This window comes from Lynx rufus, unplaced genomic scaffold (genome assembly GCF_022079265.1).
Source record: "Lynx rufus isolate CCGP_SWC_20201006 ecotype Redwood Valley unplaced genomic scaffold, mLynRuf1.p SCAF_21, whole genome shotgun sequence".
Taxonomy (NCBI): domain Eukaryota; kingdom Metazoa; phylum Chordata; class Mammalia; order Carnivora; family Felidae; genus Lynx; species Lynx rufus.
Window position 1 is genome coordinate 9,737,465 of NW_025814836.1, and position 22,445 is coordinate 9,759,909.

The 22,445-nt window shown below is 41.2% G+C and overlaps 1 protein-coding gene across 2 annotated transcripts in view; it reads right to left on the bottom strand.

Moving 5' to 3' along the window:
• Positions 1–1,473: 1,473 nt before the first annotated feature.
• ASB7 (ankyrin repeat and SOCS box containing 7) overlaps positions 1,474–22,445 on the bottom strand; it is a 53,378-nt gene continuing 32,406 nt past the window's right edge. Inside the window, exons 5-6 of one of the 2 annotated variants that reach the window (XM_047086692.1) lie at positions 21,434–22,039; positions 1,474–5,983 (exon numbers count right to left, since the gene is read on the bottom strand). In XM_047086692.1, the coding sequence (XP_046942648.1) occupies positions 5,844–5,983; positions 21,434–22,039 (746 nt within the window). In that variant the 3' untranslated portion in view covers positions 1,474–5,843. Of the gene's footprint in view, positions 5,984–18,934; positions 19,066–21,433; positions 22,040–22,445 lie in introns of those variants that run through there. The other variant, XM_047086693.1, reaches the window with a different exon arrangement.

The window sequence follows — 22,445 nt, forward strand, 5'->3', positions numbered from 1 at the left end:
GAATGAGGACTCCACTTACCTGAGATTTGGAGCTGAGAAAAGCTGATGCTGTCATCCACTTGTCCCTGGTTTCCTTGGAGGCTTTAAGGGAACTGTTTGAGATTTAGGCAAATAAGGCCAGGGATCTGTCCCCCAGGAACCCACTGTGCAAAGAACTCACAGCAAACGGTTTCTTAAGAGCACTGGTAATAAACCAAGAAGAAATGCAATCTGTTCCTCTGTGGCGCTACCCAAGATGATAGATGGATGTAGCCCTGACTAGTTTGCTAGGCATTCTTCCTAAATGGTAGTAAGCTAGAATTCTACCCAGGTAAGGCAGGAAAAACAAACAATCTGGGAACTCTACAATCAGCACACAAAAGCAACCTGGTGTGGCCAAGGGCATACTTTGTGCATGTGTATGTACTTCGCTCAAGGGTTAAGTGGCCAGAACTAAGAGAGGGAAAACCTAGAAAGCCCCTAGAGAAATACAAAATGGTCATGTACTGTAAACCCATGCCCTACCCCTACAAATGGTTTTTTTTTTTTTTTTTTTTTTTTTTTTTTTTTAGTAAAGAAAAAGAAAACTGAGCAGTGACCTGACCCAACACTATCAGAGGAAGAAAAGCAACATTAGCTTCAAGCCTGAGCAGCAAGAAAAATAGGACTCCGTTTGCCAGATAAAATAGGAACTCCCTGCAGCTGGATTACCTCTGTGTCAGTCACAAAGGCACAGCCTACTCATCACGTGACCGAGTCTCTCAACTTCAACTAAGTCCTGTTGTCCAAATTAAGCCACTTCTTTTCTGATTCATAAAATACTGTTTCAGAGAAAAGTGAATCACTTCATTACTACTTAGTGTAACGTAAAAGAAGTCACACTTAACTAATGTGAAACAATTACCTAATTAAAAGGAAACATAAAAAATGTGCTAAGCATGATTTTTAAGACGCTGGAATAAACCAAGACTCAGAACGTATTTATAGTAACCACAAACAATTATATGAATTTTTTTTTTAAGGTCCTATCTGCAACAGAAGAGAGTAATTCCCTGGAATCTGATCCTTTACCTGTAATGGATCTTCAGAATTGATAAATTGCATGGTTTGTGGATGTGCAATGGAAAACGCAGCACAAGGCACTCTGGGCGTCAGCGAATGAATGAAACAAAAGAGCACATTTCAATACTGAGTGTGACACTCCTTTAGGACAAGAGACCGAGCACTGGAGCAGCAGCACTAGCTCAGGGTTTCATTCCCACACCGACCATCTCTTACAGGACCTTCCCGCAGATCACCTCAGTCTTTCCAAATGGGATTCAGAATGTTAACTGTCGCTCAGGAATCACAGAGTTCTTCTGGAAGATAAAGAAATACCTATAAAAGGCATCATGATCCCTTAGTAAGGAAATATATTTACAAAAGTTTAAATACTATTTACCAGCAGCGTAAAGAAAAGTCATGAGATCCAGCAGCGCCATATGCCGACTTGACACCTCAGTTATCTAACACTTAAGACGTCTCAATGGTAATGACCAAATAACTAATGACCGAATAAAGACCAATTACCTTTGTTATCTTAGGAGTCTAGAGCAACTCGGGCCTAAATATCTGGCAGTGGATATTTAAAATCTTTATTGGTATTTAAGCTCATATAAGTTCTAACATCAAAATTTGTAAGACGTGTTAAGAGAACACAGTTACATTATGTTACATAAATACAGGCAGCAGATACAAATCCATTTTCTCTCTTCTCTGAAACGCAGCTACATGGGATGTGGAAATATTTTTTTATCAAGTAGATAATCTGTTTTATCAATAGCTAGTAAGCCATTTTTGTAAATTGTCAGCTGAAAAAACAAAACACTACTTACATCATATTGGAAAAGGAATGACCTCAAGATTTCCAAGCAACACAGCTATTTTTCACATCTGAACTCCCCTGCTGATCATTAGGAATGGTTTCAAATGTCCCATTCTTGGCCTTTGGTTGTGCCAAACCCTGGACAAGTCCTCAACAAAGTTAGTTGCAAAATATCGGTTATTTCTGCATCGGGGTGCTCCGTCTCAACTGTCTGCCCTCCCTTTTCCTCAGCACACCGTCACTCACAGTAGTGTGAAGTCTCTCCTGAATCAAACTGTGTTTATATTACATAAAGGAAGTGTGAAATCAGAGTTGTCTTGCTTCTATCTCCTGCAGACTAATCAACTACCTCCAATTCATCATTCTGTTCTGTGCTTAGAAACAATGTGGTCCGAACTCTGTGCTCAGTCAAGGTGTGGCAGGCATGAGGCAGAGGTGAATTGGGCCCAAAAGGGCTCGGTGCTCAATCAACACTCTTTTGTGGTGGTACATGCAGAACACAGCAAAATAAGTGATTGGGGGAGGGGGCAAGAACTGCCTTCTCTGATCTAAACTGATGCTGTTTTCTGGATCACGCTCTCCATACAGTTCCCAATGATCTAAAATGCCGATGAATGAAAGACAGATCTTCGTTTCTTTTCACCGAACAGCCTAGAATATGAAAAAGCTAAGGTAGACTAGAAATAAAACACAATTCCGAAAGGGTTTTAAACCAGATTTAAGTTTTTTTTTTTTTAATTCAAATTGACCCAAAGCAAAACTTACATTACAAAGGAAGAACAAAATACATTATGATATAACACTAGGAGTTACATGAAAGCTAAATTTGTGGGCAAAGGGCCTCATCCCAATCACATTCTGGGCTACTGAGCAAACCTGCAGGGAAGTTAGAATCTGTTTGCATACGGTCCACTCTGGTAATGAAACTATACATTCTTGTCTCTTAGGGTGTGCGTCTGACAAATCACTCTAGACTCCTCAGGCTCCAGATGTGGACTCTTTCTCCTGCCAGAACATTGAATTCTCTAGCGGAAATGCTGTTCCAAGCATGACTGATAATGAATTAAAAAAAAACAAAACAGTCAAGTCCTCCAAACTAACAAGCGTGGATTATTCTGTAGTAAATAGTTTAGAAATATGGGAATTAAATAACCTAAAAAACACTCTTAACTCTGCTGTACATTTATAAACACAAATATTTACACACAAAAAAAATCTTCTGTTTTCAAAAGATGAGGTTGGCAGTTCATTAATGATCATAATCTTTTATGAGTTGGTTTCTTTGGTGTACTTGCCAAATATATTTTTATAAAGGTTTAAGAATAGGTTTAAACAATAAATTCCAAAAGGAACATAGAAGGCTCAGTGACAAATTTGATAATGTTTGGAACACTGTGGTGAAGATTCAGGAAAAACCAATCAGTTGATCTTCTGAAAATACTTGTTCTCTCTACTCATGACGTGACCACAGAATGCATCCCTGCCAATTAAATTCAAATGCGGACCTGCACGTTTGTCCCTGTATTCTACTGGTTACCACCTTTGAGACTGAAGTTTTAGTTGTGGTTGAATAGGGTATGTGATTGGGATTTCACTAACAAAACCAAAACATTCTCTTTAAGCTTCCAGGTAAATCAAACTTCAAACAATAAACAATGGAATTATCCACTTCTTCATTAAATAGAAATTTCAATTCCAGGAAGAGCTCTCATAATTTTTTTCCGAAGTTGCAGCAGCAATACAGAACAAAGAATTTACCTTAATCTGATCTTCTTACTTGGAATTCCCTGACTCAAACTCAGTGGCTAACTTAGTTTGGAAACCTCCAAATGGCTGGAGAAAGAAATCATTTTAATCTACCTGAATAAATGAATACACACGTTTGAGGAAAGAAGCCCTGTGTGATGGTAATGTTAATATTCCTGCTCAGAGTGCAGGGTTCCAGGCGCCCTCCCGGCTCCTCACCTCCCTAAGGCCTGGGCTTTGAGGGGGAAGTAACACTCAATTCATTTCTGGCCATGCCATGCCCCTGATGCTGCAAGTATGTCTCAGTTCTGACTTGGGCACTGGTTAAAAGAATGAGAACACAGTTGACTTCCAAAAGGGACTCTCTCTCTTGGAAGATGGAGATGACCCATTTCTATCTATCAGGTTCCAGTTAGTTTTGGAATGGTTATAAAACTGGCCACGCTCTCACTGGCTCCCTGCAAAAGAGTCCATGTACCCCATCAGCAATCCCCAAATCATTGTTTCCAAAGCTGCCCGTTCTTGTTCCTCATAAACCTATGCGATGCCTACAGCAGATCAGATACTCCAACACCAAAGCTACTCCGCATCGAAGAGAACAGACTTTGTGCTTGAGAAAATGGCGCTGCTGGCTCTCTAAAAAATGTAAAGCCAGAGTAGATTCTTAATTCTGCTTGCACTTTCCAGATGAAAACGTTTTATACTGAATGACTTAAAACTAGAAATTCAGACAAAAGAAGCCCTTCATCTTGTAAACTTCTGATAACAAATTTATTACTAGTGTGTAAATATTTTGAAATTTCCCAAAGCACTAAGAACAATACTGGGATATTTGAAAAGGTTCTTCTGAAACCAATATGATGACAAATCAAGCACAGAACACATTTCTAAGGGCATCATCATAGATCCCTAATGCTTCTGGAACCTTTCCCGTTGTTACACATTATCATAACCATGTTTACACTGCAAACGTATGCCCAATCAACCCAGAAAATAAAACAACCGTCCAGAAGAGTTTCACTGTGCATAACCTTAAAATGAATAGGAAATGTTTAATTAGCATAACAGGAATTAACCAGACTTACAACTGCGCACCCATTCGAAACTGTACCCTTTAGAAATCGTTTTTTAAACTGGGAAGAGGAAAAAAAAGAAAAGAAAAAAAGAAAACACCATGAAACCACCCCGAATTATTGAACCGTTAAAGCCAAATGGTTTGACAATATTTTGGGCTATTTTTAGGGAAGACTCTACCACCAGGATATGAAATTTTCTGCTTAAAGTGAACGACAAAGCTTACGATGGAAATTGCAACTGACACACTATGGTTCTGCAATTAAAATTAAAAGTAGCGGTTCCTGTCCTTGTGGGCATGTTGGAGCCGGTTGTGGAATGAGAAACATCAAGTGAAATAATGGATAAAATACACCAGAAAGAGTATTGCACGGAGGCACTGTTTTAAAAACAGAACACACTGGCTTTATAAAGTTATCTTCTTTTTCCATTAATTTTTTTTTTTAAAAGCACGATTCAACTAGAGACAGAAGTTGAGTTCCAATGTCTCCGGGTAGTGTACTACAGTTGTTAAAAAAATAAGTTAAAAAATAAGAGCACACCAACAGGAAAGCAGAGGTACTGGATTTATGTCATCCGAAAGCTACATTAATTAGGAAAGGAACAGTTTGAAACCGCCAATTTGTACTCATTAAAAATGAATGAGGTGACAGCATTACTTTAAAAATTTCTTCGGGCATTTTCCAGTAGAACCCAGGATCCCCCCCACCCCCCCACCCCGGGTGGAGCTGTGCCTCCAAACCTTAACAAGTGCTCTGCCGGTTCATACCGTCGTGCGCGCCCATGAAACCATAAATTTGGAAAGGGTAAATTCTCCACTTCAGCCCTGCTTGTGTCATTTTGGAAAAACAAGTTTTGTAAATGCAATATTGTATAGAAAGCTTGGACCTCTTAAACTTGGACCAAGAAACCAAATTAAGACCTTCAAGCATGTGGGATGTGTGTGTGTGTATGTGTGTGTGTGTGTGTGTTTGTGTGTGTGTGTTTATATATATATATATAAAAAAAATCCCTCCCCTACCATGAAAACCAACCAAACAAACAAAAAACCTAAAAGTGTATACCTGCTTTCTGACTTCACAGCAAATCAGAAATTGCATAGGATATACTTTGTGCAAGGCAAAAAGCCTTTTAAGTATCTGGAATATAACTCCTAATCTTGCTCACAGTTCTGTGTACATCAGATATCGTCAAATTTGTGTTTTAAGTAGTCTTTCATGACCTTGGCAATTGGTAGTTCGTCAAGTAGCTTTAGGTTTTGAAGGCCTATACATTGTCGAATTTTAATTCGGCACAGGTCCTGTAAGTTTCTGGGCTGTCCTAAAAAGACAGAAAAAAAAGAAACTGTTACAAAGCTACAAAGTACAGTATTTAAGGCAGGCTTTTCAGTTTTGAAAACAACTGTTTATTTCAGAGGTATGCGCCCCTCTGTGGACTTCACATGCAAAGAATCAGACAGACTCTTACTGAGAGGACACATCCCGGGTACCTTTGTGGGAGGTCTTATTTGATGCTTTTCACAACCTTGGGAGGATAGATATTTTCATCTCTATGTTACAAATATAAGGACTCAAAGTCTTAAGGATGGGAGTAAACTGCTCAATGTCAGATGACCATCAAAGGCTTTTCAGCAGAGACTAAAAACAGTTCTTTTGATTCTAAGGCTGGTATTCTTTCCATTACAAATCAGAATGCTGGTTTTCATCCTGGGATGCCTCTAATATGCTGAGTGAGTCCATATGAACAAATCATCCCTCTGGGCCAAAGTTCCTCCATCTGAAAAGTAAGGGGGCTGAATGAAATGCTGTCTAATGTGGCCCCTCCTTCCAGCTCACCATCCAGGACACTGGAGCCTAGAGATAGCATGATCTCCGGGGAGCTTTCTCAAACAACATCGGCGCACCTGCTCGCCAGGATTCCGGACACGGCACACCTTGGCTGTGGGCATGAGGGCCTGGACTCCGAGGGCAGGGAGGCAGGCAGAGAAAGCACTCCACACTATTCTGAAGCTGTGTGTCTTCAAACCTCACACCCTGGCCATGTGCCAATGAAAACCGCTGCTGCCACTCAAAAGAAAAATTACAAAATCCAATTTCTTTCGCTTTGGAACACTGTATTTTACCAAAACGACTTAGATGACCACAAACACAGGCAAGAATTCGAAGCAGCAGTGCCTCAGTCGTGTTTGGATTCACATAAATTCTGCTTCCATATTAAATGGTAATAATAACAAAAGCTAACATGCCAAACGCTTACTCCGGGCCACGTACTCTTCTAAGCTCTTGACATACCCTAACTCGTTTCATCCTTTTATGAGGGAAGTACTTTGATCATCATCCCCATTTTACAGACTCCTTGCGTCTCAGAGAGATTAAGTAATATGCTCAAAGTCAGGTAGAATGCCATACTTCAGCGGTTCTCACAACTTATTGGTCTCAAAACCTCTTGGCATTTAAAAAATTTATCAAGGACCCAAAAGAACTTCCATCTATGTGGGTTGTATCTATCAATAATTAGGAGGTAAAGCAAATTTTAGAAACATGTATTCATTAAAAAAAGATAAAAATAAGCTCATTACATGTTGCCATAAATAACACTGGCACAAAAATAACAATGTTTAGAAAAATAATATGAAGAATGACATTCTTTCACATTTTTGCAAAGTTCTTAACAGGCTGGCTTAATAGATGATAGTGGAGTTCTCATATATGCTTCTACATTCAATCTGCTGTGCTAAATTCACATCATCTCGTCTCTGGAAAAGTCCATTTACACTCATGAAAGAAGGAACATGAAAAAGGCAGGTAATGTCTCGGTATTCTGAAAACTGTTCTGACCTCAGATGGGGAAGGGGTCTTGTGGAGCTCCAGGGGTCCCCAGGCCCTACATGGGAAACCACTGCTATCCTTAGTACTTTATACCCCTTACTTGAACTGTCCTTGTTTGTAGCAATCGCCATTATTCAAAATTAAGTAATTCTCCATAAATGAAAAGGGCTCCTTAAACTGCTCTGTAAAAAGCCTGTATGAACATGTGCTTTCCAAGAGTTACTTAAGACATGGTCTCTTGACAGAATCGCAGAAGCTACTGCTTTCCTGGAAATGCCTGTAAAACAGGTGCATGGGTATCTACAGATATCTGCCCTGGGATCTATGTGAGGCTGTGACACATACACACTCACGTGTCTCTCGCCAAGATTTGTCTTCTCCATTGTCCAAATCTTTGCTAAAAAAGCACTTCATTAGGATTGACAGAGTCAGGTTCCCCATCAGATACTCTAGAGCTCTCTTCTACTACAGCACTTAATAAGGTTATGATTTTACATTTATTTGGTGACTATCTATTAATGCCCACTTTCCTCACTATGTCACATGTTCCATGAGGGCAAGACCACTTCTGGCTGTCAAGGAAGCCCAGTGCCTGACACAATACTCCATAAATACTAGTTGAATGAATAAATACTTAACAGGCTTGTCCATAAGGGATAAACCAGCCAACTTATTGCAAAACCCACCCATGTCAACAGCAAATCATTTTCTAACCTGTTTTGAATTATTTTTCACCACCCTTCATGGGCTACCATTAGGAAGGGAATAAATTATCATTGTCATTTTTCAATAAATGCCTACAGTATTTGATCTGCAAATGCAAACCAGAATAGGAGTTAGATATGAACCTTCTTTTTTTTTCGAAACAAAGAATCTGATTTTGCTAATAGATGGCAGGTTCTTTTCAAACGGAACATTAATAAAAGGAATAAGCTCAATGTATTCAGGCAAAAAAAAGCAGGTGAGGACAAAGTTAACATGTATGAGTATACATGCGCACTTAAATGAAAACATACCATCCAACAAAGTAGAAAAACTATGTTACTGGAATTTGCTTAGCTAAGGAAAAAAGAAGGGATTGAGACAAAGGAATATTATGTATGGGGATCTTCTGATAGTCCTGTTTTGTGGGAGACCATGCTCTCCAAAAGTAACCACACCTTCGCCTATGCCTCATGCTCTTTTTGTACAGACTGAGAACTACCACCATTAAGGTGCCCTTTCCTTGAAACTATGGCAGAAGTGATGTTATATGACTGCTATGGCTAAGTCATAGAAGGGGACACGCTTTCACCTGGCCCTTGGGACATTCACTCTGCGAACACAGCTACCCCCATGCCACAAAGAACTCCAAGCAGTCTATAAAAAGGAACTGAGGTCACTCACTGCCCAACAGCCCTGGCTGAGCTCCCAACTGCCAGCACCAAACTGCCAGCCATTGGAGTGAACCATTTTGAAAGTGGAGAGGACCCAGTCAAGTGACTCCAGATGGAGCAGAGAAGCAAAATAATCCACCATTACTGTGTGAAGGCACTAAAATTTGTAGCATTCGATAACTGAGATCCTGGGACCCGGAAGCAGGGTGTTGCCATTAAAAAAAAAAAAAAAATCTAAAATATGTGGCTCTATCAGTGGGACCAGGTGGTAGGGAAGGGCTCCAAGGAGGCTGTTAGGGCTTAAAAGAATGTTTCAAATGTTACTAGAAGCTGGAGGAAAGGGGAATCTTTCATTAGTGGCAGAAAGTTTGGCAACACTGTCCCCTGCTGTAACGTGGAATGTAGTAAATGCCCTAATGATCTGGTTAAGAAGATTCCGCAGCCAGAATACTGGCTCTCCTCATTGTCTATTATAAAATGCAAGAAGGCAAAGATAAGCTAGCAACTTTAATCCAAGGGATGCAGCTACAGAAATACTATCATCCTCAGAAGGTATCTCCACACGGGCCTTTCCCAGGGAGAGATGTACTTTCTATGTCTAAATATCAGACAGTTTTACTCAATTTGCTACTGATTTTCCTTCTCCTTAAGCAGTTTGTTGTGCTGTGGCAATCTTTGCCTATCTTGGGACAATCTGATTTTCTAGAAATTTCTTGACCATGTATAATCCCTGTCTGCAGAATGGCCTTTAATGGGAGAGGCTTATCTTGGTGGTTAAAAGCATCCACCCTGGAGCAAGATGGCCCAGGTCTGAGTCCTGGCCCCACCACTTTCAATCTGTGTGGTCCTAGGCAAGCTACTCAGCCGCCTGCTTCAGATTCTTCATCCATGAACCAAGGATAGTAACACCTACATCACAGGCCTTCTACCAGCATAGAAAGTAAATTTTGCTAACATGCTTATGGCACAGTAAGAGCTATTTAAGTATTCGGTAAATAAGTATTAAAATGGTAATTTGTAAATACTTGTAAGGATAACGTCTACTTCTCCTTCCCAGAAAAGAAGAGGACTCTTCTTGGAAGCTGAGGTCTCCATCTTCCTGGTGTTAAGATAGTGAGACACCTAGCTGACACCATGGGAGCAACTGGTAATCCATTACGGGGAAAAGACTCTGGGCAAAATGACGGAAATGGCACTCTGGAAATCACTGCGTGACTCGAGTCAAGCAGAGGTGTAAGAGCTTTGTGTAAACAGCTGTGCAGTGACGATGGGAGAGATGTCCTTCTACAACGGTGCCACAAATACAGATCTGAACTAATCTTGCCATGAAAAGCAGGCTAAATAGTAAGGAGTGGTAAGGACTCCTTGTTGTAATTACTGCTATTTCTAAGACTAAGGAGCTATCTTTTCAGGAGTATCATTTTAGGAATGGAAGGTCATGATGGAAAAAAAGTACTTATTTTGTTGTCAATACATCACTCAAAAGTACTTACGGAGACCTACTATGTACTCAAAAATGCACCGCCCAAAGATTAAAGGGGTGAGGGGAGAGGAGGCAGCAGTGGCAGAGGAGAAGAAGGCAGAGGAAGAGAATAAAGAGAACGAAACCAAAAACAAAAACAAAAACCCTCAATACGCACGTGCACAGTGTTTATTAGGTGTCTCAGAAAATTATTCCTACCCTACTAAATAACAACTGCCTTGTCCAAGGGATTGTAATAGGGGAGACCTGGGGGGGGGGAATCTCACAAAAGAATATAATTTAAGGAATCATAAACACTTGGGGAGATGCAGAAACACTATAAGGTGTTCACACTAACAAACTACAATGGAATTGCATAACAGTTCAAAGGGCTATTAGTCTTTCCATTTGGTAAAGAAGCCCATCATTAGTAATAATTGGGCTGGTCTAAAGTAGGAAATCAGCTTTTGAAGGGTCTGGTCTAGGATAAATTACAAAACCAGGCAGCAGCATAATTTAGAAAATTAAATGTCCTAAACCACCTCCTTTTGATATCACCATTACCATATTTATGATAGGATAGGCAAAACATTTTTGTATAAGCTAAGTAAAGAAAATGAAAGCACAACAAAGGTCCCAGTCTTCTTTGGGAGAAAGGGAGAAGAGGCTGGACATTTCAGAGGGGAGGGTGGAAAGAAACACAAGGAAAGACTGAGCCTCCTCTGGACTGCTTTATACAATCCAGCTTGTCCCTTCAAGCACCTCCCCACCTCAGGTCAGCATCTGGAATGGTCTCCCAATACTTCTGTTTTACTTCAGCTTCCCATTTTAAAATCCTACTATAAACATGTTTTATTCCTTTGCTCTTCTCTCTGAATTCCTTTCACAGGGACTCAGTATGAAATGTGTTCAACAGGGGCAGCTGGGTGGCTCAATCGGTTAAGCGTCTGACTTTGGCTCAGGTCATGATCTCACAGTTCATGAGTTCGAGCCCTGGGTCAGGCTCTGTGCTGACAGTTCGGAGCCTAGAGCCTTCTTCTGATTCTGTGTATCCCTCTCGCTCTGCCCCTCCCCTGCTCGCACCTTCTCTCTCTCTCTCTCTCTTAAAATAAATAAACATTAAAAAATATTAAAAAAAAAAAGAAATGCGTTCAACAAATCTTACTTCATAGGACAATGGCAATTTCTACCTTGCCTTAAAATAAAAATCATGGTATTGTAAAATAATTTAAGCCTTAGAATTGCTGATATACAATATCAGCCTTGATGACATCTGTCCATTGGTTACATTTTTTTCCACAGGCTAAGTGAGCTTTGACCTACATTCTTCATTTGCACCAAACAAAATATTGCTTCCTAACAAGTGACAAATCTCTAGAAGCCTACGTTAAAAAGCAGAGTGCAATATAGGGGCACCTAGGTGGCTCAGTCGGTTAAGTGACTCTTGATTTTGGCTTAGGTCATGATCTTAGAGTTTGTGAGTTCAAGCATTGGGCCTGCAATGGGCTCTGGGCTGACAGTGTGGATCTGCCTGGGGTTCTCTCTCTCCCTCCCCTGGCTCAGGCACACATGTGCACAAACTCTCTTTCTCAAAATAAATATTTTTAAAAAATTCAGAAAGCAAAATTAGTATCATGAAAAAAAGTCAGAATAAGGTAATACTTTCTATATCAAAGAACCTTAAAATGTAGGATAAGTTGATTTAGAACTGTGTACTATTTATTTCTAAAAGTGATTTTAGTAATTGGTACTGAAAAGCCTATCAAGACTACAATGTAGATGTCTGGCAAATTCCCAACTTCTTTGGGAAAAAAAAATCAATAATCAAAAATCACCTTAGGTAAAATGTGTTACATAAATGATTTCTCCAAAGAGTTATACTAGGTAACACTGTTTTGATATCATCCTACCAAAAAAAAAAAAAAAATCAAAGAAATTGATTAAAGAAGCATTTGAAAGAAACACAGGAATAAGGGCACCTGATATAAAGATGTTGTTTTATGTGATCATCTGCTGACATGCCTGTCGTTCCATTAGATTTAGCAGAGAACACCACAGCCTAAAATTTTCTTAAAATTAAAAAAAAAAGTCATGACCTGTATTCTTACTTTTTAAAGTTCGAAACTGTTTTGGAACTTTAACTTTGCAGCTAAAACATAGTGTTTGACTATTTAAATAAAAACACACTTCAGATTACTGCAGTGTTTATAAAACAGTGTTCTTAAATTTTTTTTTTAATGTTTGTTTATTTTTGAGAGAGAGATTGACAGAGTGGGAGTGGAGGAGGGGCAGAGAAAGAGGGAGACACAGAATCCCAAACTGGCTCCAAGCTGTCAGCCCAGAGGTTGACACCGAGCTTGAACCCACGAACCATGAAATCATGACCTGAGCTGAAGTCGGACACTCAACTGACTGAGCCATCCAGGCGTCCCTAAAACAGTGTTTTTAAACACCTGTGATGCTGTTCTAGAAAGTAACAAGCTTACGTACTTGACAGATTTAAGTCTCCACCAAAACAGTTTACCCAATTCATTTCCCTTCTACCTAATCTTTTTTTCAGAAATATAAGCCATTTAATTTCTTAAATTATACAATTTGAAATACAACCCAGTCCTATCTTTTACGCACCACTGAAGCATACTGAGTGGTTGCTTCAGGTCTATGAACAGCATCTACTGGAAACACAGATCGCTGCATCAACTTGGACTCCTTAGGACAGTAAACACAAACCCAAATAGCATATTCTTTGCCGTAAGAAAAAATCTATACCAGGGCTTGCCACAGGAATAAAAGATGCTGTGTAATTTGTTCAGCTGTTTAGTGAACAAAATAAAATGGTTAATTTACTGGACTTCTTGCGCCTTGGATATGCTGCTCTCTAGAAGTGGGATCTAGAGTCCAGGGTACTTACTAATCCTCCAAATTAATCTGAATAATGAATCTGTTTGCCCTCATGCATCTGATAGAACCACAGTTTTACAGACACACTTCAGCAAACACTGATCTCTAGAGATCCTAAATTGTAAATATGCTGGCATAGGGCAAGTCGTAATTTAAAGCATTTCATTTTATCCAGGCGTTGTTTTATGTGATCATAGAGAAAGAGAAACTAACTGCAAAGAGAAATATATCAGAGATTCACCAAATTTGAAAACACTAGGCTAACAAGGTGTCCTTAAAAATTTGAATAGAGAGGTTATACATCATTAGGTCTCAAAGTTTTTAAGTTTTATGGCCTTTATGCACTCTTAAAATTGGAGCACCTCAAAGAATTTTTGTTGTGTGGGTTACATCTATCAGTATTTGCCACACTTAGACATGAAGATTGAGAAATTTAAAACGTATTCATTGATTCATTTAAAAAAAACAGTAATATGGGGTTGGGGGCGCCTGGCTGGCTCAATCAGTGGAACTTGTGACTCTTGATCTCGGGGTTTTGACTTCAAGCCCCATGTTGCATGTAGAGATTACTTAAAAAATAAAATCTTAAAAAAATACAACAAAATAAATAAAATAAAAATAACAGTAAGATAAATTCATCATCACTTGAAGTAAATTTTGTGGGGAAAAAGAAGCTGCTTTCTAAGATAAAAAAGGTTTCACGAGAAGAGTGGCACTGTTTTACATGTTTTTGCAAATTATCTCTTAAAGTCTGGCTTTATAGAAGACAGCTGGATTCAGAGATCTGCTCCTGCATTCTGTTGTGATATGCAGTGTTGATTGAAGTAAGTGAAGAACACCCAGCCTCACATAACTGGAAAGGGAAGGAATATTTTCACAGCCTTTTAAGATAATCATCATCTTTGATACTTCACCAAAACTCGACAAGTGTTATTTTTTTAAAGGTTAGTTGCAATAGGAAATCTGAAACAAAATCAATGAACCTTTTGTACTCTTTCACATTAAAATCCATTGGTCCATCTTGCCCTTTGAACAGTTCACTACGTTATGAGATCTTCCAAATGCTGGCCCATTTCATTATACGGTATCAAAAAATCACTTTTGTTACTATCACTGCTGATCTCAAAAAAGTCTTTACGTATTGGGAACGTACCAAAGTCATAGTAGCAAACACAAGCTTTTCAAAATTCTAATTTTCACTTGAAAGCTCAGATTTTATGGCTTGCCACAAATACTGTCAGTTGTTTCCCTTAGGGTGACAAGGAAATGTCTGCCAAATATCCAAGGTGAAATGGCTGTAAGTGTGGCTGTCAGTCGCCCTTCCAGGTAAAAATGGGTGTTCCACACACACAAAAGCTGCTGGTGTAGCTCAAACAACTCAAAGGAGTGCGTTTCCTCAGTTCAATCACAGCACTCTGCAACTCAGTAAGAATACTTTCCATCTCCATTCCACAGAATATTAAAAAGGCACACACGCAGAGGGATCAGATTTAATGGGATTAATTTTACTGCTTCGTCAAAGACATCCCTAAATGGAACTGGAATCTTCTTTAGTGAGATTGCCCGGCGGTGAAGAGCACACCAGGACTGCTGGTACCCTTGGGGGCCATGGCCTGAGGAGCCAGCAGGTTCACCTACTATTGCATTCACACCCAGTCAAATGTCAGTGCAGTGAAAGAGACAAATCACGTAGCGTTGCTAGGAAATCTGTTTTGCCTGCGTGGGCACCTAAAACGGTCTCGAGGACCCCCGGGGAGTCTGCACTGTTGCACATAAATTGTAAAATAAAATCTCAAGCAGCAGGAAACCATCCCCTTTAAGAGTGGTTACTGGCAAGAATTTTAAGAAGGGAGAGACCCCAGAGACTATGGTCTGATCCCCCCCATGGTTCAGAGGTGGGGCACTGAGAACCAGGGGGAGTGGGGAGGCCCAGCGGCTTGCCCAAGTGTTTTTAGGCAAGTCAGACACAGGGTCAAGAACCCATTAGCCCCTCTCTCCACCATTAGATACACCTAATTTAATAGCACCTCTGACACAGGCAGAGCTGAGAGGTCTTCAGAATGGTAAATGGGAGAGATGTGCCTCTCAATTCCAGTGGGCAAATCACCACTCAGCCCAAATGACCACGGATAGGATGGTTTTCACACTGTAAGTAACAATGATAAAACTAATGAACAGACTTCCAGTTTCAGCTCCCAAACATGTCAAGAACTTGGAAGTCATCACTCCCATCCTCATAAGAAGGAAAAGCTGAACAAGCTCAAAATCAATGACTTCCCTTGGACCAGCCCACCCGTGAACAGACCTCCCAGGGCAAACGTCCATCACAGAATCAGGAGAGAGGAACAAATCCAGAGAGTCACTGTGGAGATGTGTGTGCCTGGTGCAGAAGACGTCAGAGCCCTGAACTGGCAGAAACACTTAAATGATAATTTTGATGAATTACCTGAGGCTGTGTGTGGACTGGCCTGACAGTGAGAGCCCCCACCTGTTCTCTCAGTTTTACTCAGGAGCCCCACCAGGCTCTCACAGTGAATAGCTGATAAAAACCCCTTTGTGGTTCTAGCAAGGGAGGGCAAGAATAACCACATGACCTATGCCCAGAACCTTCTCCATAACAAAGGCCTGTTCTCTACAAGGAAAGACATTACCAGAGTCTTAGCCCACCTGGAGAAAGAACATTTCTCTGACTTCAGCCCCCAACAGGCTTTCGGTCTCACCAAGGGGTGTACGTGTTGAGGAGGAGAAAGATGCGGGGGCGTGAGGGGGCAAACTAAGAAACGCTTATGAAGGCCACAGCCCAGGGACACAGGCCCCTGGATACACTGAGATCTTCATCTGTAGACTGTAGACTGCTAGCCTCCCCACACCCTGCCTCCACAGCAACAGGGGTCCAGTGTGAGGACAGTGGACTACAGGTGCATGTGAAAGAGCCGCGAGACGCCAACACTTCCGAGAAGCCCAAAGTCAAGAGGGGAGACAAAAGCAAGGACACAGGAGTTTGAAGCCTCCGGCACCTACAGCCTTGGCAGACACAGCACACAGCCCAGCTCCTCACCAGGTTAACACAGAACCTGACATTTAAAGGCCTATTTACCTCAGTTCCTGTTACCTGATCCATCATGCCTGGCTTCAATAAAAAATTACAAGACAGGCTAAAAGGCAAGAAAAAACAACAGTCGGAAGAGACAAAGCCAAGCATCAGAGCAGACTCAGCTATGACACAGATGCTGGAATTATCAGACAGGCAATTTAACTATGATTGCTCTTTTAAAACTAACGAAAATATTTGATGGTGGTGGTAAAATCTTGCCTCTCTAATGCCTTAATGAAATAGCAGCTCTGCAGAGGTAGATTCCACACAGTAAGTATAGACGTGGATGTCACTGGCAAAGTAAGGAATGGGTGATGAGCGCAACCTCTCCAATAGCTCTTGACCTTGCCGCTTGCACAAGTCTTTGATTCCACTTTGCCTTCGGAACATTTCCTTCTTGTGCAGAAAGGGTAAGCCTTACAATTGAAGGATTTCCTCGGCAGGCAGCACAACACGGCACCCGTTCTTCAAACAGTCCAGCCTATCAAACATGGAGGCAGCCTCCTCTCAGGGGGCGCTCTCCAACAGGGAGTCATCTTGTTCAAGTGGCGCTCTCCAGCAGGGAGCCATCTTGTTTACTGCCCTCTCTACTCTGACTTGACTCTGTTCTCTAAAACCTTCTTCCAATTTCCACACCCTTGTGCACAAGGAGCTGCAGGTACCAGTTCTGTTCAGTCCTGAGGCCTTCTCCTGCAGAGGTGGCTGGCTGAAGAAAGTCCATGGCGACCACATGTGTGATCTGTGCCTGAGCATGAAGAAGTAGGCTTTCCCCTGAAACTAAGTTCCTCACTACTTCTCTCCGAACAAAATTCCAGGCATGCAGGTAATTAAAATCCCTTTTTGTCCCCCCATAAGTTTAAAAGTTCTTGCTGGTCAATGCCTGAGGTTCAGCTTTCCTGTGGAATTCCTCTCTCTTCAAAGATTTTACATTCCGAATAACTCCTTCGTCAGTAGGTATGTTGAGTAGGGAGGGGAATTTACATTATGGCACAGGGAGATGATAAGGGGTAAAAGAGCACTGGATTACAATCGAATAGCTCAGGCTGAGTTTGGTTATTATTTAACCATACCCTCAGGGTAAACTTTCCTGATGAAATAGTCTTTATCCACGTTTAATACTGTACCTGTTTTAACATTTTCTTGTGCTTGCCCTTTTTTTATTCATAAATGTTTACTTTCTTTTTTGAATTGGGCAAACATTCCTACAATGTTCTGCTCTTCCCTCAGGCTGGAGAATTTGAGCCCATTTCCAGAGACCAGAGCTTCCAGGATCCTCTTTGCTCCATAATGGTGTTTGACGCTATGTGCAAATTATTCTCCTTTAATTACCTGTGTTCATTTGCATGATCCTGAAAATGAGTTTTTCCTTAAATTTTGTGCCCTAGGCACCCGCACCCTACTTGCCTCACCCGAGCCTTGGCTTTGGTGCAAGGGGCTGTTTAACTCCTCATCCAGGGACTCAGCCCTAAATGGACCTCTCCCTACCAACAAATGGGTGTCTGCTGCAAACTGTCTCCACAACCATTTCTCCTGTGATCAGTCACACCTGCATTGTTCCGTTGTTCACTTTCTCGTTTTTTCTTCCAAGTAAAAGAACTAAAAGAACAGAAACTGGCTTCTCTAAGCTGGAAACATCTTTCCTCCTGCAAAGTGATCCACATTCTTGTTCCAGGGCACAAAGAAGCTGCTCCTTCACTCGACTGGTTTTCTGGAGGAGACCATGTCGAGTTCCAGCCATTCTAGGAAAGAGAAGTTTCTGGAAGTCTGGTTGCAGGTGAACAGTACCAGCAGTTCTTCATGGTTTCTGCCTCTACCCACAGTCAACAAGGCACCAGCAGATACTAGTTTATACCTAAGCCACTCGACCTGTTCTGTTTCTATGCGGTTTGTATCAGAGTTTTTATGGCAATTTTTCTAAAAAGCCACAGTAGCTTTTAGATTCCATAGGATTATAACTGTCTTGAGCTCTTCTAACTTAAATAAACTGCTTCTAGTCACAATGGTGCAATGAACAGTAGAAGAGACTTGAATAAAGACCACCAAGTGGCATTTCTGCCATCCTTATACCTCGGGGGTCTCAGATTAGAAGCCAACAGCTCGGTGCCTGGTGCTCAATGGTGTTGTGGAGGCCAGAAGGAGCTTGCAGATTTGACTTAGTGCTCCCTGAACTATCCGACCTTCCTTCACTCTGGCTTTCAAGAGAGCTCAGTAGAGAGCTCCAAAAAGCATCAGTTACAGTTGGTTCTTCTAACAGATAATTACTCACTAGGAAAAGAAAATCTAATAAATGATGCACAGGTCAAGCAGAAACGTTAACTTTGGTTTTGGCAGGAAACATCACTGGAGAGTCAACAAGGAATGGACTATGTTGAGGCACCTGAACACAACGATACCGTAGCCTTCAAAAGGTTGATGGCCCTTCACTTCTGAAAAGCATACCAAGTTTGCTCGGCCACCAACCACCAGTCAACCAGCTGACCCACATTTCCTGAGGGCCTACCAGGTACACAGCTCCACTCTACGTGTAGCAGGAGATCTCAAATATGAAGAGGCAACCCCGTAACTCTTTCCACGTGCCCCTAATTTTAAAGGTACCTGTGAGTTTTCTCTGTAACTCAACAGTCTTGCTCCCCAGAAGCACTCTGTGCTGTAACTCAGCAGCTCTGAGGCTGATGGGAAAGGGCAGCGCCCCCCATCCCTCCTTGGGTCTCCATATGCAGACTACAGAAGAGTCCACCGAGCTGAAATTAGGAAGCAAGGGGAGAATAAGAATCTAGGGGATTCGCTCTATTGGAAGCAAGCCAGCCTTTGCTGTTCATCCACTCCCGTTTAATTATTTTATTTAGAAAAGTACACATAGCCATTAAAATGTGCCAGGCACTGTTTTAAGTGCATTATAAATATTAACTCATTTAATCCACATGACAAGCCTGTAAAACAGATATAATTATCCTAATGCTAACAAGAGGACACTGGGGCACAGAGCAGTTGGGTAACCTGCCCAAGCTGACACGTGGCAGAGTCAGGGCTTGAGTTTGGGCCGCCTAGCTCTAGTTGATGCTGTTAACTGCCGAGTGAGGTATTTAACAAAAGGAGCTGAGGCATTTATGTATATAATATGCCTTCCCGAAGGCAGTCACGCTAATAAAACCAGGAGTCTCTAGTGAGAAGTTAAGACAAAAATGACAGCAAGAACACAAAGATATTCAGAATGTATAAAGAATAAAAGATACTTCACAGGCTATTTACCATGACAGAATCCTAAGCTCAAGTTCAAGAGTAATCTTCTCTCTCATAACACCAATACCTCTCCCAGTCTATGCATGAAGACTGCTAGAAAATTTGCTGAAAAGAATCAGCACTTGAAATTTCACAGCAAACTTTTCAGAAAATGTGGCCTGGATCTGAAGAGTCAGAGTAAACTGGTGAGGAACCAACATACACAACATCTCCCATCTCTCCAGAGGTCCTGTGCCTAGAAAGCTCTCAGCAAGGGACCACCTACCAATCAGCCCAAAACACCTCTCCCAAGGCACACAGACCTGTACTGTGGAACATGGGAAACACCAGGCACTTGTAATTACAGTCAATACAGTTAAATTGAAAATTCAGTTCCTTGAGGCACCTGGGTGGCTCAGTCGGTTAAGCGTCCAACTTCAGCTCAGGCCATGATCTTGCAGCTCATGGGTTCAAGCCCCACGTTGGGCTCTGTGCTCACAGCTCAGAGCCTAGAGCCTGCTTCAGATTCTGTGTCTCCCTCTCTCTCTGCCCCCTGCCCCCACCCCTGCTCATGCTCTGTCTCTCTCTCAAAAAATGAATAAACATTAAAAACATTCAGTTCCTCAGTGGCATTAGCCATGTAACAAGTGTACAACAGCCACCATATTGGACAGCACAGACAGACCATTTTCAGACCACGCAGAAAGACCTACTGGACAGCACACGTTAGATCCTGAGTGTGATTTCTTTTTATGCTTTAGTGTGTATACACCCAGTGGTGATAATGTCTTTTCCTTTTTACAAACATACAAAATTCAAATTATACTTCATTTCTAGACTGCTAGAAAACTTGCTGAAAGAATCTGCAAATTTCTACTCCCAAGTTCAGTTCCAAACAAGGGGGCAGATTATCTACAAGGTCAAGTAAACTCCTTACCCCTTGGTACCTGGTACCCTAATTTCTTCCTTATTAATGACTGAAAGGTAAAAATCAGGTGAGGAAAGAGGAATTCACTAAAAAGTGCAGCAGTTGGTAAAATCATATATTTTGTTTATAGACTTTAGCTTCATGTTAGGAAGCTGAGCTCTGAGACACACACTCGACTAGTCACACAGGACATCCAGCAAGAGAAGGAGGCAGTGTCCGCACAAACCAATACCCCTGCCGGAAAAATGATGCAAACATGTGCACCACAACATGAGGTAGGTCATATGCCTCCAGGCTTTAAGAAGAAGTGCCCACACAAAACCGTGTCGAAAGTGGAAGTCAGGTGGACCAGGGACGGTGGCACCAAATTTCCTACTGACAAAAAAATCTTTTCTTACAACAAATTCTAGCATCCTTAACCTGCATTATTAGTATCCCTAAATCAGGAACACTGCTGTTCATCTCATGTGGGGTCACATCATAGGAAGCCAGCAAAGAAACAATAAAACGGTGAGCAACAGCTTAGCAAGAAAGCACAAATTCTAGGACACTTACACAGACATGGAACCTAAAATCCCAAACTCTCCTTCTCATTCCTCAAGCTGAAGTCTATGAAAGCCTGAACGACTATGTATATGACCAGCAAGAACTGCTTTGTTCTAACACAGATCTTAGTGAATTTAAAAATTTCTCTTCTCTCTGTCCTTTTCTCCATTTCCTATCTCAACCTATACACATACCCCTGTTACTTTCAGTAACACAACTGAATTTGTATGAAACCTTGTGATCTAGAAGTTTCTTTTTACTTCAGAAGAATGAAGTAGAATATTAATAATAACTTATTAATAAGCAGGGCTAATAGGAATCGTTAGTGTCTGGTCATTTTAAGTTGTGAAAACATCTAAAGCCCCTCAGAAGATGAACATTTTAAATGCAATGACAGTAATAATGAAATTACATACTTGTGACTTCTTGTAAGAAATCCAAACATGGTCGACTACTTCCAGAAATACTTATTGAAACAGCCAATGGGGTCTGTCCTTCATAGTTCCTTGTGTTTGTGTCCGCTCCATAATTATATAACATCCGTGCACAAAGCACATCATCCCTAAGGGCAGACAAATGTAAAGGAGTCTGTCCATCTTCTAAGCGACCCAAGTTTGTGTCTGCTCCTCTCTGAAGGAACATTCGGCAATAAGAGTGATTGCTTTTGATCACAGCGTATCGCAGCAGGAAACCGTTCTGGATGTCAATGTTGGCATTGTGGTCCAGGAGGATCTTCACGCAGCTTGACCTCTCTCGGATGATAGCGAGCTGAAGTGGTGTTGTGCCTTTATCACTGAGCGGGTCGACCTCCGCCTTGAACTCCAGTAGAAGTCGGACAAAAGAGTCCCTCCCATAGTGAGCAGCCACATGGAGGGGAGTCCAGCCGTCATTACTTTTGGCATTAATAATGTCGCTCCTGTATTCAGACTCTAACATCAGGCGTGCGATCCGGGCCCGGCCATGCATAGCTGCGTAATGAAGAGCAGTGAAGCCTCCGATCAAGTCCTTAACTGTAGGATCAGCTAGAGTTAAAACCAAAACGAAAACATTAGCAGACTTGAAGACAAAACAATGGTCTCTACCATGGCACAGGGCATTTAAGACGTTTCCATAAAAATTGCGAAATGACTGAACATTATAATGAACATCAAGTACTTCTTTCCTCAATTGAAGCATTGTTTCATGGAAAATAAATTTTGGTAGAAAGTTATCAAACCTGGGTTAACAGAATGAAAATGACTTACAAAGTATTTAAAAGATAGATGGGCAAAAACAGAGAGTTCAGATTGCCATATCCCCTCTCTTGGCTAATTTAACCAATTGCTTTTGGCTACTCAACTCTCTCATCTCTGTATTGTTTCATGTTTCTCTTCTGTTTTGAACTTTTTGTTTTATTTTCTCTTGTGTTTCTTGGTCTTAAAGAGAAGC